Source organism: Rhamphochromis longiceps, linkage group LG7, assembly GCF_057381845.1.
Source record: "Rhamphochromis longiceps isolate RC_006_pf linkage group LG7, R_longiceps_female_GT1.1, whole genome shotgun sequence".
Classification (NCBI taxonomy): Eukaryota; Metazoa; Chordata; class Actinopteri; order Cichliformes; family Cichlidae; genus Rhamphochromis; species Rhamphochromis longiceps.
In genome coordinates, this window is record NC_140563.1 from 1,594,125 (window position 1) to 1,621,997 (window position 27,873).

At 41.7% G+C, this 27,873-nt stretch overlaps 2 protein-coding genes across 4 annotated transcripts; one reads left to right on the top strand and one right to left on the bottom strand.

The window, feature by feature from the left end:
* Positions 1–540: 540 nt before the first annotated feature.
* e2f4 (E2F transcription factor 4) lies at positions 541–10,609 on the bottom strand. Its single transcript, XM_085411574.1, has 11 exons — positions 10,200–10,609; positions 8,405–8,514; positions 7,526–7,687; positions 3,982–4,025; positions 3,833–3,897; positions 3,563–3,751; positions 3,395–3,464; positions 3,075–3,221; positions 2,935–2,970; positions 2,678–2,722; positions 541–2,323 (listed from the first exon to the last, which is right to left on the bottom strand). The coding sequence occupies exons 1-11, from the start codon at positions 10,362–10,364 to the stop codon at positions 2,208–2,210; spliced, it is 1,149 nt and encodes a 382-aa protein (XP_085267700.1). The 5' UTR covers positions 10,365–10,609; the 3' UTR covers positions 541–2,207.
* Positions 10,610–12,306: 1,697 nt separating this feature from the next.
* On the top strand, positions 12,307–27,804 carry ferry3 (FERRY endosomal RAB5 effector complex subunit 3). Of its 3 annotated transcripts, none has more exons than XM_085411564.1 (14): positions 12,307–12,385; positions 12,758–12,946; positions 13,156–13,301; positions 17,897–18,108; positions 18,453–18,552; positions 18,715–18,839; positions 19,731–19,837; positions 19,914–20,111; positions 20,377–20,505; positions 21,021–21,089; positions 21,181–21,383; positions 24,053–24,110; positions 24,312–24,379; positions 25,395–27,804. In XM_085411564.1, the coding sequence occupies exons 1-14, from the start codon at positions 12,307–12,309 to the stop codon at positions 25,485–25,487; spliced, it is 1,776 nt and encodes a 591-aa protein (XP_085267690.1). In that variant the 3' UTR covers positions 25,488–27,804. The 3 variants fall into 3 exon arrangements, with proteins under 3 accessions (XP_085267690.1, XP_085267691.1, XP_085267692.1); XM_085411565.1 differs by having other exon boundaries at positions 12,323–12,385; positions 17,894–18,108; XM_085411566.1 differs by having other exon boundaries at positions 12,323–12,385; positions 17,927–18,108.
* Positions 27,805–27,873: the final 69 nt, after the last annotated feature.

Sequence of the window (27,873 nt, forward strand, 5' to 3'; positions counted from 1 at the left end):
TGCAGCCGCCCCCTGCTGTCGCCTCATTGTCCAGCAGAAAGACTTCTGTATGTATCAGGATTAATGTCAGAAAAAAGGGAAGCAGAAAGACCTTCCTGTCCTGATAAAGTGCTATCAAGATATTGATTATGTTCCCCTTATATGCGAAATACTTTCTCCACAGATTTTCTGCCTTTGTTTACAGATGGCAGTAAAATTGACACGAAATGCGAGGAGGAAGATAAGCGGGAGAGAGAGCCAACAGGAAGCTCATAAAATGGGATGTATGTTTATCAAATGGCTGCTATGACTCAGTTTCTCTACTTTCATCACAATGTGCAGAAGCTTTAAAGGCCATATGGCAGATACATAATAGAAGGATACTCTACGCAGATGGTCCACTATGTGTTGACCAGTAGTCTAAGAGCCTAATCCCAGAATCCCATTACTTTTATCCTTCAATAGTTCCTCATAATCAGGTTACCAGTTACAGTTGGAATAAATCAAGTGTGTACTGTAAGAAACGACCAGTAAGTAACAAGCCACTCAAAAACATGCAAATAATATTTAAGTGTTTATTGTGTTCCATTTGATGCAACTACAGCTTAGCAATTGTGATCCTGTTAAAAACTGACTGCATACTCGAGTCTTACATGGATACAATTTGTTCAGCGACCACTGCTGGAACCCCGGCAGCTCACGACACTGTCCAAAACACGAAAACTGGATATCGACCGAAGAGAGGATGAGTAGCAACCAGTCTGTCCACAGTGACGTCAAAAGTGCAACGACGGGAAAGGATGCTTTGCTGAAGCAGGTTTTGTCGATAAATTTCTTGAGTAGCTCAGAATCAGTGGCAAGAATCCTGTAATAATATATCTAGCTGGTATAAAAAATAAATGCTATTCTATACAAGCAGTAGAGGGAGATATACACAGCACATACTGTACAAACACACGTCTTCCAGGGTAAAACAGGATGTTACACATTGAAATGATTTTACAGAAGAAAGCACTTACGTGTCCTTTGCGCAGAGAGAATAAACTAAGGTGAAAGGTGTAATTTAGAGTGATGGGCAGATTTTCCGCTTACAACAAAAACCATTAAAACTACAGAAAAAGGGATCTGTGCCACATATACACTTAAAAAAAAACAAGGATAATTCAAGAAATACACGTTTCACTGCAGCAATAAAAAAGTACATCAAAAATGCCTTTTACATACAAATGATGCCATTGATATACATACGTTATGAGTGAAAGAAGTCATTTTGGAAGGAGAGGGGAGTTTGTCCTCTGACAAACAGGAGTTAATGACTAAAGTGAGCCCGATTTTCTTAAAAAAGGAGAAAATTGCAAGTTTAGAAGCACTAGTACCAGCTTGAAGTCAGTTATACAGCGAAGTTTGCAGAAGATTTTTGATTTTAGCAAGCACCAAGTTTTACCGTTTAATTAAATGATGTTTTTTGGTCCATGATTCCTTGTATCACAAATTTAAATAGGCTTAGTTTTGCATTAAGATCATGAAACTGGTACAAAAAACACTCAAACTCTGAAGGATTTGAAAATGTCCCATTATGCTAAAGAAAGCAGTTCATATAAGATTACATGGTATGATTAACTGAGTGTGGCGACTTGGTTTACCTGCAAATGATTTCTCTGTGAAGTTCTAATGCGCTGGTAATACAAAATATATATTCTCTATGTACATGAGGACAGTGCATTTTAACCAGCTCTGTTTGGACTCAGTGACGTCATGCATGAACTTAGCGTGCCATGACTTTTAACCTGATAGTAAAAGGTTTCTCTTAAATCCCGGAGACTTCTGACTTAAGAGATCGGTCTATACAAAAACACACTCACAGACACACAAGCTCGCTCGCATCAAGTGTGCCCACGCAGCCGATACACAAACGTAACCCCTTATGATACATAAAAATCCCCCAAAAATATAATTCCGACTCTTTTTTCCTTGGAAAATCGGTAAGTAAAACGTTTTGTTCTCGCCTGTGTTTCTTCAGGAGGCGGCACATGGAGCTGCTATCAGAGCTCAGCTGGAGCTCATCGTGTCAGTGCAGAGGTGCCCCTAAATGCTCCTCAGGTGGGGATGGCTGTCCTGCACCTTCTCCCGCCTTCACCGTCACGGAGAGGGAGGGGCAAAACTCGGATAAAATGAGGGTCGATTATATTTGGGCCAACTGTTTCCTGCTCTGACGACAATCTCGGAGGTCAGAGGTTGAGAATGGGGACGTCAAACAGGTCACACAGACCTTCTGTCTCGTCCAGGTTGTATATGTAGTCGTGGTCACTAGGTGGAGGTGACAGGCGAAGGAGAGGAGAGAACACTGCGGGTGAAAGAGAGAAATACATGAGACCTATTATAGAGAACTGAGATCAGGCACCTTACAGCGTGGTATAAATTAGAAATACACAAGCAAATCATTTTTTCCAAAAATCCTTCACTGCAATTTCCTTCTTCTCCAACAGCTCGACATTCAATTCCAAACAGAACGCAGATATTTGTAGAGTCATCTCAGCAGTTGAGCTCTACTGGTTCTCGAGGGATAAATGATGCTTTCGTCCAAATGAGCCCAAACACATTCGGGCTAAGATTTTCCTGCACAAACGCTCCACTTTGGAATCTTTCTGGGAATATCTGAGAAATACAAATATCCCAGCTCGTCTGTAAGCAAACATACCTTCTGATGACATCAAGTCCTCCAGCAGGTCACCACTCATGATCTCTGTCAGAGGAACAATAAAATCAAGAGACATTTTTAAAGCACCAAGTCTGCAGGAGAATGAAGACAAGTGGCCTGCATCAGCAGAAACGTTCCTAAGGAAACGTCAACTTCTGCAAGAAGCCAGAACGTCAGGATCTGGTAAATATTTCCAATGCACTCGTTCAATGTACAGCAACCAATAATGTAGCTACGTAAGCTCAGGAGAAGTTTACCTTTTGTTGGGTCAAACATTTCAGAGAAGTCCAGCACTACAGAGACAAGACAAAAACAACCAAAAAAATAAATAATAATAATAAAACAGTGTCGCAGGCAACTGTAACCAAACCTTTATTAGAACAGGGGTAACACTCACACTCAGATGGACCTGACTTCATTGGTTCGAATCCTGCAGAGGCAGAAGACGACGCGGGACCGTCCAGAGAGGCGGACGACTGCAGCTGCTGAGTAACTGCAGCGGGCGTTTCGGTTGTTGGGCTGAGCGCTGTGGTGGCTGTCACCTCTGAGATAAAGGCAAGAATCACACAACAAAAACATAGTTTGACATAATGTTGGACAAAATGTGAACCACGATAGGAAACGGTGTGGGTGTTGAGAGGAAACGTTCCAGGCGCCATTTGTTACAACCAATTTTCCCCGTGTGGGACAATTAAAAGATTACTCGATTCTCCTTACCCGTTGCTGTCTGGATGGCCGATGTGATAGGAGCTGTTTTTGTGGGAGGAGCAACAGCTGTTTTAGGGACCTGCAGAGGAAACAAACAAAGGTGGTCCAGTACTCTAGTATAAGATCACTGTTCTTATTATTGGCACTTCAGACTCACTAAACAAAGAGAAAATGGACCTGTGTGGTGGCAGTGGGCAACTGGGAGGTAGGTGTTGGAGCTGGGAGGTTCTGTAGGACGTCATCTGGAGGAGGAACGGGCAAAACAACGGGAGAGGCACTGGAGGGGTCTTTATTGACCAATAAAACTTCAATGGGACCAGATGTACTTTTAAGACGGATCTGGTATTTTCGCTGTCCGTTGAGAACCTGCACACACGCACAGTCGGAGACGTGAGCGAAACAACAACCGGACCCGAGAGAGGAAAATCCACCACAGACGTCACTTACAGATTCTGGTATGGGCACCTCTAGCTGTGTGCCTATTGGAGCACGGATGGCGAGGAGAGTGTCACCTGTGGAAGGAGGTGGCGAGTGAGAACAGTTGCTTTGAGTGAAAGAGCGAAATGCCTGCAAATCCAAGCGTGCGAAACAATTACCTTTAAATGCTCCACAGAGATCTTCGTGCTTTACATAGGCCATAGTATGAATGTGTTAAGTGCAGCAGCAACCACATCTGGCACACAAACTCAAGTGTTCTCAACAGCACACCTTTGTACACAAACACTAACAATGACTGACAGACATTTAATGAGTATTTGAAAGAGTTCAAGTTTAAGCTTGAAAGAAGAAACCTTTACATCTGTAACTAAACTGCATATTTATTAGACGCCCTCAGAAAGTCCCCGAACACCTTGTGACATCATTAGGAGAATTTCCTCAGACATTAAAAGTCACGGAAGAAATGCTTCACCTGTAGTTCATACTCTCTGAAGACCTTTGAACACTAATATAGAGGGTTATGGTTGTCTTTCATTATGCTGCAGCTCACTGTGCAATGCAGACACGAGTCCGACTGTAGTCCAACCTACCAGTCAAAGGTTTGGACACGCCTGTTCAGTTCATGGTTTTTCTTTATTTTTACTACATTTTATATAAATACTGAAGACATCAAATATATGAAGCAAGACTTATGGAATTATGTAGCAAAGGAAAAGCTGATAAATAACTCTAAATGTGTCTTATATTTTAGATTCCTGTAAGCAGCCGCCCTTTGCTTTGTTGACAGCGCTGCAAACACTCGGCCTTCTCTCAACGAGCTTCATGATGTCGTCACCTGAGATGGTTTCACTCCACAGGTGTGCCTGTCAGCGATCATTTGTGGAATTTGTTGCCTTGTTAATGGGGTTGGGACCATCAGGTGTGTTGTGCACAGCTGACAGCCCTATTTGACAACTGTTAGGATTCATATTATGACAAGACCCAATCAGCTAAGTAAAGAGAAACAACAGCCCATCATTACTTTAAGAACTGAAGGTCAGTCAGTCCAGGAAACACTAAAACTCTGAATGTGTCCCCCAAAACCATCAAGACTACGATCAAACTGTCTGACATGAGGACGCCCAGGAAAGGAAGACCAAGAGTCACATCTGCTGCTGAGGATACGTTCATCCGAGTCACCAGCCTCAGAAATCATTAACAGCAGCTCAGATTAGAGCCCAGATAGATGCCGCACAGAGCTCCAGTAGCAGACACATCTCTACATGTTCAGAGCAGACTGTGGGAATCAGGCCTTTATGGTCAAATAGCTGCTGAGAAACCACGACTGAGGAAAAGCAACAAGCGGAAGAGATTTGTTTGGTCTGAGAAACAAGGAGTGGACGTTAGACCATCTGTGGTTTGGTCTGATGAGTCCAAATTTGAGATCTTTGGTTCCACCTGCCGTGTTTTTGTGCAAAGGTGAAGCATGGAGGAGGTGTGATGGTGTGGGGGGGGCTTTGCTGGTGACACTCTTGGGGATTTATTCAAAACTGAAGGCACGCTGAGCCAGCACGGCTACCACAGCATCCTGCAGCAACATGCCATCCCATCATTTATGTTTAACAGAGCAATGACCCCAAACACACCTGCAGGCTGTGTCTGGGCTATTTGACTAAGAAGGAGAGAGATGCAGTGATGTGTCAGATGGCCTGGCCTCCACAGTCACCTGAACCCAGTGGAGATGGTTTGGGATGAGATGGAGCGCAGAGTGAAGGCAAAGGGCCAACAAGTGCTCAGCATCTCTGTGAACTCCTTCAGGACTGTTGGAAACCATTTCAGGTGACGACCTGATGAAGCTCACGGAGAGAAGGCCAAGAGCGAGCAAAGCAGGAATCAAAGCAAAGGGCTGTTAGGAAGGATCTGAAATATAAAACATGTTCTGAGTTAGTTCACACTTCTTTCCTTTACTACTTAATTCCAAGGTGTTCATTCATAGTTTTGATGCTTTCAGTCAGAATCTACAATGTAAATAAAAATAAAGAAAAACCATTAATGATAAGCTGTGCCCAAACTTTTGACTGGCAGTGTATGCCAATACCCACAGCTGAATCACATCAGATCTTTGGCATTGCTCAGAGTAACATTTATGAACCTGCAGCATTATAAAGAACAACAAAATAAACTACCACAGCTATGCAGATGACACACAAATATATATCACAATGTCACCAGGAGACCGAGGCCCTGTACAGGCTCTTGGTAAATGCATTGAGGAAATCAATGACTGGTTGTGCCACAATTTTCTCCAGCTAAACAAAAACAAAACTGAGGTAATAGTCTTTGGCGCCAAAGAAAAACGATTACAGGTCACCAGAGAACTTCAATCTATACATCTAAAAACCACAAACCAGGCGAGAAATTTGGGTGTAGTGATGGATGCAGACCTAAACTTAGAAAAACACATTAAGACAATAACAAAGTCAGCTTACTATCACCTCAAGAATATTTCAAGGATCAAAGATCTGATGTCTCAACAGGACCTGGAAAAACTAGTCCATGCATTCATCTTTAGTAGGCTTGATTACTGTAACAGCATCTTTACAGGTCTACCTAAAAAAATCAGTCAGACAACTACAGCTCATTCAGAACTCTGCTGCTCGAGTCCTCACTAAGACCAAAAAAGTGGACCACATCAGTCCAGCTCTGAGGTCCTTACACTGGCTGCCTGTCCGTCAGAGGATAGACTTTAAAGTTCTGATGCTGGCCTATAAAGCTCTGAATGGTTTAGGACCAAAATACATCAATGACCTCCTGACCCAGTATGAACCTTCCAGATCCCTCAGGTCATCTGGATCCGGTCTTTTATCAGTTCCCAGAGTCAGAACCAGACACGGAGAAGCTGCATTCAGCTTTTATGCTCCTTATATCTGGAACAAACTCCCAGAAAGCCTCAGATCAGCTGAAACACTCAGTTTATTTAAATCCAGGTTGAAGACTCACCTGTTCTCAGCTGCATTTGAATAAAGCACCAAATCCACACTTTAAGCTTAAATTTCAAAACTTACATTTAACTACTGATTTTATCGACTGTTTTTTTTAATCAATTTTAAATCATGCTTTTTTTTGTTTTTGTTTTCAATGTCTCTGTAAAGCACTTTGAATCACCTTGTTGCTGAATTGTGCTCTATAAATAAACCTGCCTTGCAGTACCCACTAGTTTATAACTCTCACACAGGTATGCACTAGATCTGACACTGCTCTAATTAAATACTAGAAAACACAAAATGTACAGCTGCTGTTATTGTGTGTGTGTGTGTGTGTGTATATATATATATATATATATATATATATATATATATATATATATATTTCTTCATACATTCTTATATAGTTCTATACTGTGTATTTTGTTGTACAGTTATTTTATTTTTTAACTTTAATTTTTATATTTTATTTTATTCCTTCCTAGTTAAATTTACCCTTTTTAATTTTCATATTTATTTCCTATCTTATTCATAGCCTTTTCATTTTTTTCTTTAGGTCACGAGCAGTCGTCCAAGCATTTCACTACATATCGTACTGTGTATGACTGTGTACGTGACAAATAAAATTTGAATGTACAATCTAACAAGCAGCTTCAATAAAGCCATCGTGTTAAAGCATCCCTGACCACAGGACAGACCACTTCCAGCTAAAACCCACAGACTGTGCAGTGAAGGATATGGGCTGTTGTTGGAGTCATCTGTCACGTTCTTGATGCTTTGCTGGACCCAGACTCTCTGCTGGTCCAGCTCGTGTTCCCGAAGGGCCAGGTCATCGAGCTCCGCCTTCAGATCAATCAGCTTATCGGCTATCTCTCTGGTGTTGCACCCTGGACCAACACCCCTAAAACACAACGGTAATAGCACGTTTCTGTACAGAGAGGAGATAAAGACGCCTTCATGCACACACAAAACTCTTGGCCACTGATCATCTGTTTTTTATTAGAGCCTGGACTCTCAGAGTCACATTAATTTGCCCGAACCTGAAAGATTTGAAAATTTCAGAAAGTTTACTTATGCGTAATTAAAGCTTTGATATTCTTTTCTCTCCTGAGTAAACTGAAATGTTAATGTATATTATTATAATATATTATTATAATATATCCTAGAAGTTGCAGCTACGGTAGACGGGGTCTTTCTATTTTTCATGCGGTGTTATTGTAACTCAGGTGGCATTTATAGTGCATATGGTCTGTGGTCAGTCCTACAGCCCTCATGATTTATGCAAACTGAAAGTCTGAATGTGCACTTTTCAGTTCATTAGTCATTTCTGTCCCGTTACCACGAAGCTAACGCCATGAGAGCATCTTCCATGAAACGCAAACATGCAAAGAATAACACCAACAGGCACCACAGTCCTCAGGTTCTCACCTACTGCCCGCCTCTCTCTGCATCTGTAGCACATGCCTCTTGTGCAGAGTGGAAGGTTTGGGAGTGATGCAAGTTCTTGCAAAACATTTATGGTTTCAAATAGCTTGTACCATCATTACCTAAGCACATCATCCTTCTGTCATGAAAGCCCTGTCAATCACTTGAAGAACAAAATGAAATGTGGACTTACTTCCATTGAATACTATTTTTGGACTTCTTCTCTATCAGCCCAATACCTTCCAGCACGTTAGTGATGTCATAGATACGCCGTTTCTGACGCACAGCCAAGGTGTCTGCCGCCTGAAAGACAAGAAAAATTCATTTAAAACACAGACGACAGCACTTATGTAGCTAACGCATAGACAGGGACTGTGGTATCTAGGCCAACACGTGCCCTGCAACAAAAAACTTTTAAAGTCACACCAAAAATGGTGGCATAATTTTAACTTCCTTCCTTTCTAGCCCAAATCATCTGATGTGCAACATGCTAACATTAACCATATGGCAAGTGCTGATACTGTAAGCCCACGCGTTATCGTCAGGGCCTGTGGCTAAAGTGGACTCATGGAAGTTCCTTAATGACAGCTCTATTTGAAAATTCACGTAACACAAATTCATATACATTCCCAACATAAAATGCTTCACCCTGCAGCACGCAAATGGCCTTTCAATTATTTTATTTATTTATTTATTTTCAGCCTAAAAATCAGGGGAGAAAATTGTTTTTTAGCACCAAACTAATTTCTGTCAGTTTTTTCGTAATGGCTCCATATCTCAATAACAGGATCCCTGGAAAAATGAAAAAAAGTCCTTTGTTGTGTGAAAGTTACAGAGTATAACTACACAACTACAGAATGAATCAGTAAATTTGTTTCATTATCATAGCATTTTTGCACTACCTCCAAGCACTTTGCTCTCCATTGTGTGCCTTTCTATTGTTTTATTTATAGACTGTATACATCTCTTCTGTTTGCCATTTATTCCTGATGTCTTTACTAACCTATACATAATTTTGTTGTAAATGTACAATGACAATAAAAGGGCTATTTTATTCCATTCTATTCTAATAAACTGCTGAAAATTAAAGTTGAGGAGACAGGGAGGGGAAAAAGAGGGTTGGCACTTTATCAGCATTGCACAGTGCAGCTGCGAGTGTCAAAAGCTATGAAGCCAATCTATCTGCTAAGACCCAGCAGCCACTGTGATACAGTCCAAGTAATGCTTGGCTGGTCAGGCTGCCTTCTGGTTCACTGGTTTAAGAAAACATGAATGGCAGTTTGTGAAAGGCTTCTATTTATAACACGAGCTGAGAAGTTTGGTAAAGTCTGGTTTTCACTTTAAAAACACGTTTTAAACTTTACGACTTTGAAGCCAAATAGTATAAATAGTACAATATTAGACTTTTCAGACTGTAGTTCTATTTATAAGTGTAGAAGAGCACAATTATCAAGTACCCAGTTACTTATGGTTAATCTAAAAGCAGCTCATTGTGTAATATCAGAAGCGCTTATAACAAGGACGGTGACTGAATGCACTGTCCTTTAGGACACATGCTCTCCGAGTAGCTGCGGGGAAACTAACACAGTGAATGCATGTCGTTAAGTGACAAAGACGTTATCAATCAGAGAAAATTTGTTCATGTGTGAAGATGCAGCAGGGTCGAGTCAAAAGAAAGCGACAAAAGCTGACCCACTTTTTAAACTTTGAATCTGCAGGGGGCAGAGTCTGAAAAGTTGACCGGTGTTCTCAAAGTTCACTTGTTGTCTTTGCTCAGTTCTCTAGCTAAAAACTTGAAAACAACATTTAAGTTGCGTTTGAAAGTAACCCGGGTGTATTGAAACTGCAGTGCCACGAAAGAAAACCGTTCGAATTAGCCTGTCATACAGCTAGGCTAGGCTAACAAGCTAGCGAAAGTGTAACGACAGCGGGCAGGCTCCAAATGACATGTGCTAGCTAACAACAAAGACCCCGGGTTGCATGCTCACAGCTTTTAGGTCCAGCACCCCGTCCTTCGCCTCCTGTAGTAAAGTCACAAACTTGGTCGTGAGCAGCCCCAGGCTCTTTTCGTGCCTGCTCGGGGTCTGCGGCTGCAGCGAGTCCCCCACAGCTACCAGGTCGCCTCTGTTACTGGCCGACTCCAGCTCCATCATCACTCGGGACCAGCTCCGTACTTCCCCCTGCCTCCCCGACCAAAACCAGCCAGCGAGCCCAGGAAAGCACGCCCAGTCAGATAAGCAGAAGGCCGGGATAGCGCGACGGCTTTCAAATGTGCTGGTGTAACCCGCGTTTCTCCAATTTATTGCCCCAAATCAAGCCGAACAGGCTGAACACGGTAATTCAATGAGCGAACAGTCGGCGGAGAGCCGTTGGCCACGCGAGGTATGACGGGACGGTTCAATCATTCAAGGGAGTGTCTGCGAAAACTCCATCGTCAAAGATTGTGGAATAAAGCGACAGCGCCAAGACTTGTACAGTCATTACATTGTTTCTAGTGCGCCGTTCTATTGTTCGCAATTAAAGGTTAATTTGCAAATTCTTTTCGCTGTTATTTTCGTTTATAGCAACAACACTGAGTTTTTCCGGATTAATGTAGTAGTGCTAGTTTCAGACGCACCCTTACTGACTCAAACTTGAAGAAAACACACGCACGCGTCAAAGCACGTACACGCCTACGCTAGCTTGCGTGCGCGCGGGCAATTACTTTCTAGGATAGTAGAGTATAGAGTATTTAGAATTATTTAGAATTAAGAAGTCCTTTAAAACTACACACACACAAATATCTTCATATACGTTATATAAATAAATAGTATAAGTTGCCCCACAGACTGCACGACATATTTTTAGTCTGTATATTAAATGTACAATCTTGTGTTTTTTATATATTAAACGCGCTTGTACACGTATCAGTGATTCATATTCTAGTATTTATCATTTGACTCTTCATGGCACCTGACCAAATTCAAATGTTTATCTGCGAAAAAAGATCATGCGGTTGAAAACATTAGGGAAAGGCGTGGTGTACTTCTCCTTTTTTGTCGGCATGCTAGTTTTGTACACTGCAGATTGTTCATTTGAATGTTTTGGTTTACCACCAACTTAGACAAGCATCTTACACAAAGTCCAAGCTGACGTTTATAGTCGTGTGAAAATTTTTTTAATCCCTTCCTGATTTCTTAGTAGTAAATTCAACAAAATCAGTGTTTGAATGATTAATATTTTATTAAGGAGTAAAAAAAAAAGCTATCCACGTCCCTCTGTATATAAAATAAAATAAAATAAATAAAAAATCATTCTCTAATTCCCTTGGCTAATGAGAGTCATTATCTACAAATGGAGAAAACTTGGAATAGTGGTGAAATGCAGGCCCTAGTTAAGATCGGTGACCACCCGTTGCTGATCAAAAGTAAAACAAGAGTCATCTCACCACATTTGGAGAAAAAAAGACTGATGAGACAAAAGTTGAACTTTTTGGAAGGTTTGGATCATAAAAGAGATCATCATACCACCCATTAAGCGTGGTGGTGGTAGTCTGTTGGTCTGAAGCTGCTTTGCTGCTTCGGGACCTGAATTACTTGCTGTAAGTGATGGAACAATAAATTCTCTCCCTAACAGAAAATACCGAGGAAAAGTGTTTGCCCGTCGGTTCATGTTATGAAGCTCAAGCGCAGTTGGAATTCGCAGGGGAACAATGATCTGAAACACACCAGTCAGTCCACCTCTGAATAGCTCAATAAATATTAATATACTGAATATTATATAAATAATTATTCTTCTTGGAATTATTGTTAAGAGAAATAATAGATTCCTTTTGGCAGCTGATATATAACCACGCCATCCAGCCGACACTATTTTAAACCAGCAGGGGGAGCTAGTGCCCAAGGGAAAAAATCCCAATAAGTTAAATCTTTCAAGTCAGCAGATTCGTGACGGTAATAACGTTTTTAAAAAGTCCAACACTAAAAAATATACAAAAATTAAATTTTATCAGAGCTGCATACAAATGTGTTATCAGTGGTGACCCAGAGTTGAAATATAAAAAATTATAAAAATAACCCCCGAGCTTCTGCGCCGCGAATCTGCTTCTGCTGTCACATGCAGTCAGCTGACTGCGAGCTCAACGATAAACAGGAAGGCTACAGGAAATACCGTTATTACATTCATCCAGACGCAGGTAATTTTGAGTTTTAGAAAGGTTTTATGTTCATCACATGATATTGAAAAAATAATACTGTGGCCGTCTTGTCAGATTTGTGTTTTGTTATTTTTATTCTGTTTATTTATTTATTTATTGTTAGATATGTGGTACTTTAAGTTGTTAGCCGCACTGCTAGCCAACGTTGAGATTCACGTTAACAAACTGAGCAGCTATTTAGCAGGGATTAAGTTACAAATATTTACGGCCTTTGTTGTAGCTCGTGAATACCGTGTTTTTGTGCGCAAACATCGGTTGTGTCACAGATTTGATGCGACAGTGTAAAAGTGGCGCAGCACCGGAGGCTTGAATTCATTCATGGTTTTCTGCTATCTTGTTTTGTTTTTTCAGCTGTGACCATGAAGAAGAACAAAGCCAAGGCAAGCAGCAATACTGAGAAGGAGTTTGTGTTCGAGTTCAGGGCAGGTAAACACAACTGTGTCCTTAAAGTGCCCCTGCAGCTTCCTGTGCAGGAGAACATCAGTGACCTTCACGGACGCCTGATGCTGCTGCACAAAATACCCTGCTACTTAGAAAGTGGTGAGATTGTTATTCTTTCCCCTTCCCTGAGTATAACCACGGCCCTAACTGTAACATAAGACAGCTAGAAGCTGCACTAAAGCATTCGATTACAGGAGCTTGTTAAATTTCTTGTACAAAGCTACAGAGTTGCACTTTCCACTTTGCTTGCACAGACCTGAAAGACTTTCTTTTTTTAAATATCTACTTTGTGTCCTTTGTTGCTCTAGAACTGAAAAACTCACTTTCCAGTTTCGTTGAGAAGGAGACGATTCTGGATTATGACAGAGAGGCAGAGCTGGCACTGCAAAGACTCACGACAGGAGACGTAGATGTAAACAAGCTCACCAGTGCATGGACCAGGTCTTACGTGGAGGTAATAACGCATTTCATTGTGCTTTTATCGTGTTAAACACAGCACTGTGTGAACTAGGGCCTGGGTTCGAATCCATCAGCCACCTGGGGCCTTTCTGTGTGTTTGCTTGGGGCCCAAAGTCCAAAGACGTGCACGTCAGGAAAAGTAGGTGTGAATGTGAGTGTGGAGTGGGTGTCTGTCTCTGTGCGTCCACCCTGTGATGAACTGGTGACCTGTCCAGACGCCTGGTACCACACAGCAGGAATTCGCTGTATCCATGCACCTTAACGGTGAACCCTGAGTTTTCAGAATTAAGGAGGTGGTTCACTTCTTACCAGTGGGGCAACGCTTGAAAACCTAACATGCTCTGGAGCAGGTTATGCTATAGATTAGAGATCAGCAGGTACACGATCACCTCTTACTGACTAATCGGTTCTCCAGAAATTTCTGAAAGATCCCTTTGGATGGAGAGTGGGAGTGTCTTAAAGTTTTTGCCTTTCTCTGATTGGCATCAGTAAGAATCATAGATTCTTAGATGTAACTTCCTTGATTAATTCTTTTAAATATGAATGTTATTAGGGGTGCAACGATACACAAAATTCACGGTTCGGTTCGGTTCGATACTTTGGTGTCACGGTTCGATATTTTTTCGATACAAAAAAATGTTCATGCATTTTTAATTTGTCATTTATTAAAATTATAAATATATATTTTAACTCAAAAGTACAGTTTTTAAATTTAACCCTCACCCTTGTGCGTGTTTTTTATTTTGACAGCGAATGCGCACCTGCGGACCACTTATGTGCAGCCCTGGTTATTTAGCTCGTCATATTGCAGCCACAGAAATTATTTTGTCCATGAAACCATAAAGCTGCACTTTCTTTTTGCCTTATAGTCTGATTTGTCATAACTTCTCCGTTTTGTGGTAAGCTTTTCTTTGGCTGTCACTTCTTCACCCTGACCTGTCTTATTTGGCTGAGCAGAACTGAAATGCTTTTACACACTCACTCACATAAGCTCAGCGATTCTCTGCGCGATCAACCTCTCACATGTTTAAGCTGCGGGAGATTTCACTTGTCATGTTTGCATAGTAAGCTAACGATTGATAAGACGATGTCAGAGGAATTGGTGCACAAATTATCATCACTCACAGATCAGTGCTGTCGCTCTCTATACACAGTTCGCACGATTGCAAAGTGAAAGCAAAAAAACAAGCGCAAATTCAAACGCGACTTCAATATGTCACATATTGACAGTGGCTCACCGATGCCAATGACATAATTACCCAGCTACATTTCTGAAAGAATGCAAAAGCATTGACATATATTTTTCCTACAATAGCCCGACGGGCAGGGCAGAGATAGATTTTGGTAGCCCGACTGAAAAAATGCTAGCTCCGGGACGTCGGGCTAGCGATATTGCGAGCCCTGTATCTGATTGAGGAATCACTCATCTTTGGAAAAGAGAGTTTATTACAGAGAAATGTCTCTTTCCAAAATAAAAGCTATACTATCCGCTTTTTCTGGGCTATATTCTCAGCAGCATAAGGAGAATCCTGTGCTAACAGCTGTCTAAATGACTCGGCTAAAGTTAGTAGCATGCTTGTTGTTTTTGCACTAGGATGATGTCGGCGTAAATGTGCAGTCATATTCGTTGTGTTCCCGCTAGTGCTTTCAGGTTAATCTCGTTGAAATGACGTTAACGCCACAACACGGCAAATCTCCGTTAACGAGCTACCGCCGATCGCTCCGTGCATGGGGCTAGACGGCCAACACGTTAACGAGCTAACTGCGCTAACACACTAGTTCACACCAATGTAATTAAGCATTGCGTGGCACATCCAACATACTGTTTTACTTTGTCCATGACTTGCTTACCTTCAGGGTCATACGTCACATGAAAACCAAAATAATTCCAAACGCCAGATCTGAATGAGAGTGGGGGAGGTCCATGTTGCAAGGAGAGCTTAACTTCTGTCTCGCTAGCTTGCCCTGCGCTCTTCCTTCTGACGATGCTGTCTGTGTGGAGCGCTCAGTGGATCTGCGCTCGACAGTGCAGCCTAGGCGGAGTAGTCGAACACAGATTCACTGAGCGCTCAACACAGACAGCATCGTCAGAAGGAAAGTTGATAAAATAAATTACAAATGTTGTATTGTTCGATACATATGCGTACCGAACCGAAAGCACTGTATCGAACGGTTCAATATCGATACGAATATCGTTGCACCCCTAAATGTTATATTTAGTCTGTATTATGTGTTTAACCTTTTCATAGTTTTCTAATGTTATAGTTTTATCTTCCTTAGCAAACTTGAATATGTTTGTAATCGATCAGATGCTGTCAGTGTCGCCCTTTCTGTGTTAATGCAATCGTAGCTAGGTTGATAAATCCTTGGTTAACTTATTGAGTAGATAACCCGCTTTATGTGCCCGCTTAGCCTGATTGCTGATGTTAGACTAACTGAAACAAGATAACTGAAAGATCCTTTGGATATGCTGAAGTACAGCGCCCAGCATGCACCCCTCCGCTTACTCTGTGACAGCCAAGATATTTTGGATAAGTGGTTAAGAGAATGGATAGTTCAGAGGTCAACCTTTCTGAAAATCACCTTTCAAATATAAACCATAGGTGGCTCTTCTAGGAGGCTGAGGCTGGATTATAAGTTTTACTGCCTTAGTTGTTTGTACAACCTTACAGCAAGTTTCTGTTTCTAATGTTATCTATTTTAGGCTGAAGGATGTATAATTTTAATGAAAAACATTTAACTTCACACACGATATTTTATTAACAGTTACAAATCATTTGTCTTAAAGTAAAGTCTTGTTTGGTGCCTAACTATAACTAACCATAACTAAGGCTACGTTCACACTGCAGGCGAAAGCGCATCAAATCCGACTTTTCTGACCCTCTGCGACCATCTATCCGATCATGGTGTGACAGTGTGAACGGCACAAATCCGATATTTTCAAAGCCGATCTGGGTCACTTTGGTATGTGGTCCTGAATTCGATACATATCTGATGTTTCAGAAAGCGACTGCTGTTTGATGGTCATGTCGCATTAAATCCGTCTTTTACGTCACTGACACAAGACAGACGCCATTATCAGCGCCGGAGAAGACATCGCGAACGCTTCCTGACCATCCGGTGTAGATGTCAGTGAAACTGTTGGGAAGACAACGTGAACATTTTATTTGTTCTGTATAATCTGCAGAGTCTGACAGAAATCTGCAGCTAGAAGCAGCGCTCCTCTAACACAGCAATCAGGATCATTATTAGGCCAAATGTAAATAACAAAATAACTTTATAACTTAAAGCAAAAGTGGGAAACGTAGAGTACGAAACAAGTCTTTATATTAAGGCCATCAGTCAAACAATACTGTTGCTCTGGGTCTAAACAGAGCGCGTCGTGTGTGACGTCTTCTTTTGCGCACGCGGCCGCTTTGAGCGTTCACACTGGAGCACGTTTGCTGTCGCATTTTATTTGTCGTGTGAACAAGCAGACAAAAAAAATCTGATTTGATCAGAAAATTGGAGTTGAGCATTAAGACCTGCAGAGTGAACGTAGCCTTAGTTACAGAAAACATCTTCCATAAGCGTCGCTATTGTTATATAACACTGTGTGTTTAAACTGTAACTTCAAAATGCCATGTGGCCGTTAGAATAAAGAATCGTGCTGCGACTGTCTCATTCAGTGACACAGGAAACAGATTAGATTCAATACAGAAATTTGTAAAACTGTGTGGACAAATGTTTCTGTTAAAAATATCTGTTAATATTATGGACGGTGCTTTTTAAGCTTGGCAGGTATTCCAAAAATACATTTCATGCGCTGGCTGCCTAACAGACCCTGATAAATACAGCTCCATGTTTCTGCAGCAGCACAGCAGCGTCCTTGAACTCTCTCACTAACTTTGGAGCGGTCATGGATCATTAAAGTCATTTAAACAGAACTGGAGCAGTAATTGATTATTCATGAGTTCTGGACCCCTCGAAGAAAAACCCACAAACAAACAAACAAAAAAAATCTCATTACATGAGCCCTCACGCTGTGTTTAATGTCTCTCGCAAGCATTTTACTTGGTTACTTTGATGCATTTCCCACCAGAGATGGGATATATTCACATGCCCGAGAATTGAGTCATTACTTTTGTGCTGTGGATAAATACAAACAAACACAATTGTGAGAAGCAGACTTTGTGGTTTCCTAATGAAATCGTGTATGGTGTGTTCACTGAGACATTTATTTAAACCCAAATGCCTCGCTTCATGTTTAAGGAAGGCCGCTGAGATCAGCTCCCGCTGCACTCGCACATTTAGCAGTTTGCCTGCAGTCCCGCTTGCATGGAGTTTGTTGCCTAAACATTCTCGAGCCTGTGTAAATGAGGGGTGTTCACACTGAAGAGTGCTGTTATTTTGCATTTACTGGGTCAACTGGCCTCGTATGTTTTGCAGGTCATAACACAGAAACTGCGACTCTGTATTTTGCCTTCTTTGTTTGGCTACTTGTGCTGAAAATAAGCTGCTTGCTTACTGTTCTTGTTCACAGTCTGATCATGGTTAAGCACTGTACCTCCACCCTTCTTTAACTGCTTACAACTGTCGTTTCACAAGAAGATGTTTTGCTTCCTGCCTTCACTGTTGCAGACGACGCTGGAACATGCGCGGCCTGAAGAGCCCAGCTGGGATGAGGACTTTGCCAATGTGTACCATGAACTGATCCACTCCCCCGCCTCAGATACGCTGCTCAACCTGGAGCACAACTACTTTGTTAGCATCTCTGAGCTCATCAGTGAGAGAGACATGGAGATTAAGAAGCTTCAGGAGAGGTTGGTGTTAGGCAGCATTTGATTGGGATCTTTGGATTTCCTGAACATGTTTTTCTGTCTTATTTCTAAATATTTATTGCCAACAGTTTTGCCTTTAGTTTGTTGGCCAATGTTAGTTCTCAGCCCTCCCCTCTTACACAACTATTATCAAATAGATCATCATCTCAAATTTCTTCCATGGACTAAAATTAGGTCAGATCTTTTTTTTCCCTTTAAGCAACCACACTTAAGATGATTTAATATCTGTTTCCTACCACAGAGATAATTTTTATCATGTTTTATGAATGTTTATGTACTTTCCCAACAATCTGTTAAAAATCAATAAATGCTTTCCTGTTTTGTAGGCAAGCGGCAGAAATGGACAAAGTCATGCATGAGCTGGGAAACACACTCAGTGACCAGGATGTGAACGCAGTAGCTTCTCAACACTTTGATGCACAACAGGTGAAAGGAAGCTTGAAAGGAAGTTTGTCTCAGTGTTAATAGAAGTGTTGGTTAAAAAAAGATGATTTCACCTGTGACATTTCAGGAGATACAGGTGGTTTGTTTTTCAAGTAAGCTTTTTGTTTAAAGCCCTGAATGTTTGACATTGTCATCGATGAACAGGTACTCGAAAACAAGTGGGCAAGCGAGCTTAAACAAGTGACGGGCATTCAGAAGCATGAATACCAAGACTGGGTGGTCAAACTGCACCAGGACCTGCAGAAATCCAACAACAGCAGCAAAATAAAGTGAGTTCTTCTCTGTGTATCTGTGTGTGCACACTGCAGTGCAGCCTGTCTTTGTGTTTGTTCTTTGATATATGAAACCTCACTTTCTGCTCGCATTTACCCGAGCTAGCCTTTTCAGGTGTGTGACAATACTCTCATGGATTTCGAGGTACAACAAAATCGTGGCTCAAGAGTTGGGGGTTTGCCTTGTAATCGGAAGGGTCCTTGGGCAAGACACTTCACCCGTTGCCTACTGGTGGTGGTCAGAGGGCCCGGTGGCGCCAGTGTCCGGCAGCCTCGCCTCTGTCAGTGCGCCCCAGGGTGGCTGTGGCTACAACGTAGCTGCCATCACCAGTGTGTGGATGACTGGATGTGTAAAGCGCTTTGAGGTCCTTAGTAAAGCGCTATACAAATACAGGCCATTTACCAAAAACAGTCGATTCGAGATGATAAACACCAGAGTCAGCTGCTGAGTCTTACTCTTTCCTTTAAAGGAGAAAACCTGCAGTGAGTGCAGCATCATTATCTGATATGTGCTGTGATAATAACACTGGTTAAACAGGCTGATTTCCTGGGTTTAATGCTGGTTTATGAAATTTTACACCGGACACTGGTGAGAATAGTTAATGCAATGCACGTGTCACTCGTGGGTCTGTTTCTAGAATATATTTCTTAAACTTGATAAACAAGGCTAAGGTGTGCGTTTACCTGCCACGGCAGAAGTAACTTTTTTAGCAGATCCTGGGATCAAACTCTTCACTTTACTAACCTGTATAACCCACGCCCACTCGCCCACTAAACCTCAGCTGCAACTAAAGCTCAAGCTTTTTATAACCGTCGGTTCCATAAAATGATTTCCTTGAATCCGCAGACGTGCTAAGGGTTGGTTTCTCGTCCCTCTCAATTTTCCAGCGAGGAGATTAAGGTGCAGCCCAGCCAGCTGTCAGAAGCCGCAGATTTGGGTGCCAGGATGTTCGAGGAACAGCCTCAGCTGGAGGAGAGTTTCACCATACACTTAGGTACTTCACATGCTTCCCCAGTATTTGTGCGCAGATCAGGGATCGCTGTTACAGTTAACACAATAAAAATTTGCAGGAGCGCAGCTAAAGACGATGCACAACCTGCGACTGGTCCGAGCAGATGTGCTGGATTTCTGCAAACACAGACGACACGGCAGCAGCGGAGCCAAGCTGCGGCGGCTGCAGACGGCTCTTTCGCTGTACTCCTTCTCACTGTGCGGTCTGGTGCTCCTGGTCGATAACAGGGTCAACTCCTACAGTGGCATCAAGAGAGGTCAGGGAGCACGCGGTGTATAATGTAGCTACATATATGTATGTTGATTCCTGCTTTTACCTGCAAAGAGTCGTTTTTGGCTGTAACGTGGATATTTTGTTTCTGTTTACCTTCTCTTTTCTTTTACTGGGAGAAGCCAAACTTTAAGTGTTTTATTCACTTACTGTGGGTTTCATTTAACTTTAAGTTTGAACTAGAGGCTAAGCAGTCATTTGGTTCCACTGTGTTTGAGTTCATCTGGGGCCTGCTCTATGTCAACCCACAGACTTTGCAACTGTGGCAAAGGAGTGCACAGACTTCCACTTCCCCTGCCTAGAAGAGCAGCTGGAGGAGGTGCAGCAGGTGGTGCTGTACGCCAGAGCCCAGCGGAGCAGCAAGCACAAAGACCAGCCTGGTGAGACATTTCGCTCAGCCTGGAGGTCCCGAAATCTTGGGGAATAAATTTGATTATTCTTGATGCTATGGTTGGTTTTTTATAGTTTCAGCCATTCTTCAGGAAAACAAGATGTTTATCTCCTGTTTTAATACCATAATATAACATATGAGTAAAATTCAAGCCTTTCTCAAACAAACAATAAAATAAAAGTTATAGGACGCAAGTAAACGCGTATACTTGCCTGTACGAGTCTGGCTTTTACACGAAGCTCACACTGACAGGCTCCTCGTGGAGCTGGGACATTTCAGTGTTATGCTAGCAGTATGAGAGCGGGATTAAGCTGTCAGGAAATAGAAGATGTTGATTTTATCACAGCATAAGTGATTTACTGAGTAGAGGTGTACACATACAGGCCCACTGGCTTCCAAGCCTGTCACAGATCCACTGCTAACACTTTTTGTCCCTTTGACATAGTGTGATGAGCATTGTTCCTGCTGATTTGTGCTTTATTCTGCAATCCTGTATCCTTACAGAGACTCAAAAGAACGGCGGTGATGATAAGAGCAAAAATGTTGAAAGAAATCCCTCGAATATCTTACCAGGTATTAAGAAAACAGTTTGTGATTATCCAGCAGATTATTTCTAGAGCATCATTTTATATTTTAACTCTGTCGGCGACATCTCTTCCTAAAGGTGAGTTCTATATCACGCGGCACTCCAACCTGTCGGAGGTCCACGCCGTCTTCCATCTGTGTGTGGATGACAACGTCCGATCAGGGAACATCACTGCCCGGGACCCAGCCATCATGGGCTTGAGAAACATCCTCAAGGTGTGCTGCACTCACGACATCACCACCGTTACCATCCCTCTGCTGCTCGTCCACGACATGTCCGAGGTAAGAAGACGCTCTCAATGCTTGCATGAGTGCAGCTGCAAGAATAAACGCTTGTAAACTGCATATTGTAATATAATAATCTTAGTGGAGCAAATGACTGCAAGTTTATTGGACCAGCAGACGTCCAGGTATTGTGCCTTCACAGAATCTGCTTTTTCCCCATAAACTGCACGAGTACACAAACTGATCAGATTTCTCCAAATAGAGAAAGGATCAGGAAGTACAGTACAGGTAAATGGTTGAGCCGGACAGATCCATTGTTGGGTTATTAGACGTTTCAGGGTTGCCGTGGATGTTTGATGTTTGAGGGCAGGGATAGCTCAGTAGGTAGAGTGGTGGCCCCATGATTGGAAGGTCGGGGGTTCGATTCCCCTGAACAGCTACCCTGAGGTACCCCTGAGCAAGGTACCGTCCCTACACACTGCTCCCCGGGCGCCCAATGGCTGCCCACTGCTTCACTGAGTGAATGGGTTAAATGCAGAGAGGGATTTTCCCCACGGGGACCAATAAAGTACACTTTCTTCTTCTTTCTTCTTGATGGTTTAGTTTGGGCAAGTAGAAAAAAAGTCTCATTTGGAGTATTCCTGTTAGATCAACCTGAGTATTTGTACTTGTATTATTAGACTGTAATAAACTCTTCAAACTGTCATACCTGTGATTGAACGTTAATGATTCAGTTGTATTAAAAAGTAGAGAATTGAAACTTTAGTGATTAATGGTGCTGAGAAACGTTTTCAAAGCGGCCGATGTTGATGGGAGGCGTTTGAGTTCAGCCGGCTGGGGCTGAAACGTTCGTTATTCGATGACTCTGGTCTTGGATTTGTGCTTTATTGCCTTCTTTCTTTTCTTGTGTTACCTGTTTGAAGCTCTACTGTCAGCTATTTGATACAGGTGGGGGGGAAGCAAAAGGGGTTTTGAGTAATCAGGATCGGTTCCCAGAAAAACTGCTATGAGTGCATTGTTACTCAGTGATGTTGTAACAGGGTACGTCACAAACTGTGAGGTTCGTCTGTGGTCTTGCACTTGCGTCAAACCCCAAAACCTGATGGCTGTGCAACTTTGCCGACTGTCAGCACCCAGACTGACTTTAAGCTTGTGCTTATTCCTGTACGGTAACGTCTGACTCGTTGGACACGAACTGTAGATTCAGACTACAACTTTATTTGGGTCACCGATCGTACAGAGCACATACGCACAGCGACAGTCAGTGCTCACATGTTTGGGTCAATAACAGAAAAAGCCTCGACGTGAAGCGAGCGGACACTTCTAGTATTTTCCTGTGAAACTTCTTGTATTTAGTCTGTTACATTTGTTTCTTTGTTTTTAATCACATTAGATGTCCTTTGTTGGTTATTTAACTGAGTAATGTTACCAATAATAACATAATCAGTTCAACAAGCCTCTTTATAGATGCCTAATTTTTCTTCTGCTGCCTAATCAACAGTCTTTAGATTCATAAAACTAAAGTTTTGGAGCTCTGGAAGCCTCGAGAAGCAGAGGATACTTGATTGAAGGCTTCTCATTTCAAAACTTTCCATCTGCCAGCTTCTTTTTCAGGCATTTCCCTTTTGAGCACAGATGTTTGCCTGTTTGTACAAGTCTATTGTAGTGTTACAACAACTGGTTTAGTTTGTCTACATGAACTACAGACCACAGTCCAAATCCAGCACGGCTGTTGCTCTTGTTCTTATTTTGGTTTTTCTTTTTCCTTTGAAGTTTGAGGAAAGAGGTTCACATAATAAATGCTCAGTGTCACTATAATATATGGTTAAAGGTTTGTGCAGATAAAACTGAAAACTGGGTTCATTTGGAGCCACTTTGCAGACGTTGACTGTTTCACGACTGCTGTGTTCATTTTCCTGGCTGTAAGAAACACTTTTGTTCTTGCCTCAAACTGTTTGGCAAACGCCACAGTCTCCTTCAGTGCTCCTGTTTACGCTTCAGTCCTACCAAAAAGCTGAATGAATATTCAGAAATCCCTCACTAAAGCCTGTGCAGCTTATCCAAATACAAAACGTACAAGTAAACAAGAGTGTGCGTTGTGGCAAAGACTCTCTGTTACACTCCTTGCAGTGAGAACAGGTAGTTTGCAAGATGAGATCACTGTGCACAAACTGCAGCCGAGTACACTCAAAGCTGAAAGGAAATAGAAGTGTTTGATTTAGCACAAAGAACATTTTGACAACATCAGTTTAGACATAGTTGCCTAATAAGAAGCTTTGGATTTGACACAAAGACGCATCATATAACAGGTTCTCTCTGCTCTGTAGTGTGTAGGACGGCATTCAGCTCTGTGTGGAGTAATATTGTAGAAACAGTATCTGTGTACTAATGTTCTGTGACTTTAACCCGTAACATCATTCACCACCAACTCGTTTGCTTTTCTTTCTCTTATCATGTTTGAACTGCAGCACAGATATAAGTAATACGAGAACGTTAAAAATGTTACAAATTTGAAAGAAATGAAAGAAGATGCCAAAAAGTCTTTTGAAACATTGTTTCACATTACAAAAACTGATCACATTATTTTTCCTGTTTGGTCTGTGGAGCTCGTACGCTGCAGGTGATGGTGGTGCTACATGAAGTCTTTGAAATGAAGTCGTACGTCAGTCTGAGTTCACCGCCGTGTGTCTCATTTCACACCAACCTTCCTTCTCTGTTCATTGCAGGAGATGACCATACCGTGGTGTCTTAAAAGGGCGGAGCTCGTATTCAAATGTGTCAAAGGTAACATGGATGTTATGCATAGCTGTTGTTGGTCATTTGGTGGGTTTTTTCTTGTTTGTTCAACCGTCTGTCAAACATAAATATACAGAATCCTTAATACTGTGTTACTTTATTATGTATTAATACACAATAATTGCACTTAACATTGCATGCAGCAATGTAAGAATGAATGGTGATATTCATGCTAAATTTTCTTTGCAGGTTTTATGATGGAAATGGCCTCGTGGGACGGCGGTGTATCACGCACAGTCCAGTTTCTAGTGCCAAAGGTGAGATCAGTTATTCAGGCTTCAAAACGCGTACCTGTGGATACACTGCTGTTCTCTGAGTGACTGCCTTCCGGCAATGCTTCATGCTTCTTTTAAAGAATTGTATACTTAAGGCCTCGCACGTACATAATGTAACAAAAGGCACACCTGGCCTTGCAGTGCATGTCTCCGAGTGCACACTACGAAGAGTTGACTGCTTGAAAAGCGTGCCATAAATCATAGATTACAGAGCTTTAGGATATTTTAGCTCCATATTTGCACTGCTGTGATAAAAGAAAGCTCAGAGACTCAATCACATAAATGTGTGATAAGCAATGGGATTAGTGTGCAGCTTGCCAACACTGAGGTGTAATCACTTTCACTTTGTTGGAAATCCAGGTCTTATGTTAATTTGTTATAAAGGAAAGGGAAAAAGATTCGGGGTTAACTTTGAAGCGAGGTTTTCTGTTATATTTTGATTTAAGCTTGCCGTGCAGGATGAATCACGGCCGTTACTATTTGCGAAGCTATACGTGCAGAGTTTTTGCGGTTTGTCAGGAAGGCGGTGGATCCTATAGAATGAGCTCCCGCTGACAGGATAAGATGATAAAACGAGTGGCATCAAAGGACTCTGACTGTACCGGCTTCCTGTCAGCTACATGCTCAGACACCATTCAAAATAGCAGCTTCTGAAACGACATTGTTGTCTGCGACTCAAAGAAATACTGTGTCTAAATATAAGCCGTGTGTTTGCGGGACTGCTTCTGCTTTAGGATTACTTAACATTCTTACTTGACGGGTGGCAGTGCTTAGAGTGTGTCCCCTGTTCCAGTCACAGCTGCTGAGCTCACTTCATTTCAGGACGCCACAGAGGCTGTTAATACTTGACTGGACGCCAAGAGTTCAGCTGTACTTTTGTTTTTTGAGGACTTTAAACAGCATCTTTCCATTATCACAGCACGGGGAGAGAAGATGTTTCCGTGCAAACCGCCCACTAACCCTGGTCACCCCTCTGTGTGTCTCTTTGTACTGACAGACTATCTCAGAGGAAATGTTCTACCAGTTGAGCAACATGCTGCCGCAGATCTTCCGCGTCTCCTCCACCCTTACTCTCACCTCCAAGCACTGATTGGTTGCACCTCAGGTCATTCGGGCAAATGAAGACAAGTAAAGTCTTGGGTTTTTGTGTTGTTTTTATTAAACTAGGATGAATATAGAAACTTTGTGACATAGATAACTTCCATTTGTTTAAAAACAATTAAGTTATGGTGGCATTCAGTGCAAAAGAATTGATGAACTATCCTATTATTGCACCTTCCAAAGCTACTCACTCTGACTGGAAGAGGACTGGATTCACTGGCACGCTAAAACAGCTGCTGCAGTTATCATTTAGTCTCCAGGGTGTGGTTCTGGTGACAGCGTTTTATTACATTAGCTGCCAGCACTGCAGACACTTTCCTTTAAAGCTGCAACTTTGTTCACATTCAGCTGCTTGAAGTCGGTAAAAACGAGACAACCAAATGTGTAAAGTGGGCTGAACGGTAAAAAACTTGTGACTCTTCATGTTGTCATATCTTTACTTTTTTCTTTTTACAGTATGTTGATTATTGCAGGAAAAAATCACCAATCTGGGCTCAAACTTGAATGCTAGTTTTGCTGTTGTCATATTTAATTCTTAAAGAATTTCTTGTGGTGACAGACGATCTTACAGTTCAGCCATCGAGTGAGATTTAGCAGCATGATGTCGTGGTGCTGTGGCTTCAGTGACATGGACTTGGCTCTTTTAGTCCTAGTGACAAATTGCATTGCTGCTCATATGAGCGGTGTGCTTGTGATTTTGTACTGCATTGCAGACAGTTGAGGCGACTGCCGCTAACTCTCTGTGGGAGTGTGAATGTGTACGGTCCCCCTCCCCCCTCACCTGCGTAACAGTAGATGGCACTGTTCCTAAAGACAAAAATGTGAAAAAGAGTAACTGTACTTGAACGCTTTGCTTATCGGAGGAAACGTTTTGCCTATTGAAATTCATCTCAATCTATTCTAAGTGAGGGAAACGGCACTGAAAGTACAGCTCGGTTGTATTTTATGTTAAACACTTAGATGTGCACTCTGTATATTTACTTTATCTGTGTACATTTTTTTATGTTTTAATAAAGTAACACTCTACACTGATGTGGTGTATTCCTCATAAGCCTCTGACAGACTTCAGCACTGGAGGATTAGTTTTTCTGTGCCCCCACCCGTCTGCCAGAACTGATGCACTTCTAGTGAGTTCGGCTGTATTTACTCTTGATTGGTTATCCACGGGGACCTAATCTCCCTAAAGTTAATAATCCATGTCATTCATTGGAATTACATTCCTTCATGTCTAATGGTTGGCCTACGAGCCATTTCAGACAGATAATCAATTTAGTTTCTCACAAAGTTTGCCACTGCGGCATTCAGTGGTGGCATTAGGCTGATTAAAAGAGTTGACAGTGTAGCAATCAGCTGTGCCCAGAGAGAGTTATGAGATTTTTGAATGGCACTGTGTTGAAACTTGCAACTGTTTTTATCATGCAGCCAGGCTGAGAAGCCACAAAGCTGTAAGAATATGTGTTGCAAAGTGTTCAGCATTCTCAGGATTGGTCTTGGAGGCTTTGATTGTGCACAAGCTTAAAATGCATGAAAATTTACACACTCAAGCAAGTGTGTGTGTGTGTGTGTGTGTGTGTGTGTGTGTGTGTGTGTGTGTGTATAGAGTCCAGGCACAGAAATGAGAGAACTGCTGAAAGTACTTTTGCATACATTCAGTAAGCAAATAAAATGTATTTTTAAATGAGCTTTCAAATACAACGTTGCCCAAATTGCTGTACAAAGTGTGTGTACAGTCACAAACATGTAATTACATGCATAAAAATGCATCATTATTTGATGCGATAACAATCAGAAATATTATTTTACACTGGTATTACCGGTGATTGGTAATGGATGATGTAATATACAATCCTCTGCAAAAGTAAAAAGTCAAGTAAAGGTGTAATTTACATAAATATCACTTACTGTACTATACCCTTTATCTTACGGTCAATTCTTGCTGCACAGCAATAAGCACCACGTGTCATACTGCGTATGTGACAGAATTTGAATTTAAAGGGTAAGTCAGCTGTTACACGCAGCTTCTCGGCTTCTCCACAGTTGGTTGGAAATGGCAAAAATTAAATACAATTTATATACAGAAATTTTAATGATATGAAAATGCTAACAGACAAATGCTGAACATGAAAACGAGCAAACCCGAGAGCGCCAGTAGAAAAATCATACGTCACAGGTGCTGCTACCGGAAGATGCTTTTTTTTTTTGCTTAAAAAGATAAAAACGTGAATATCTCTTGTGAAACGCTTTAAAAATAACAGCAAAGAATGTATTTGTTATTTTAGGTCTTTGATTAAATAAAATAAACGAAATCTTCTTTTTGTGTGGCGTTTTTGTTTTATAAATTGTCATTAACGTGTTATTCTAGTTTTTGCTACATT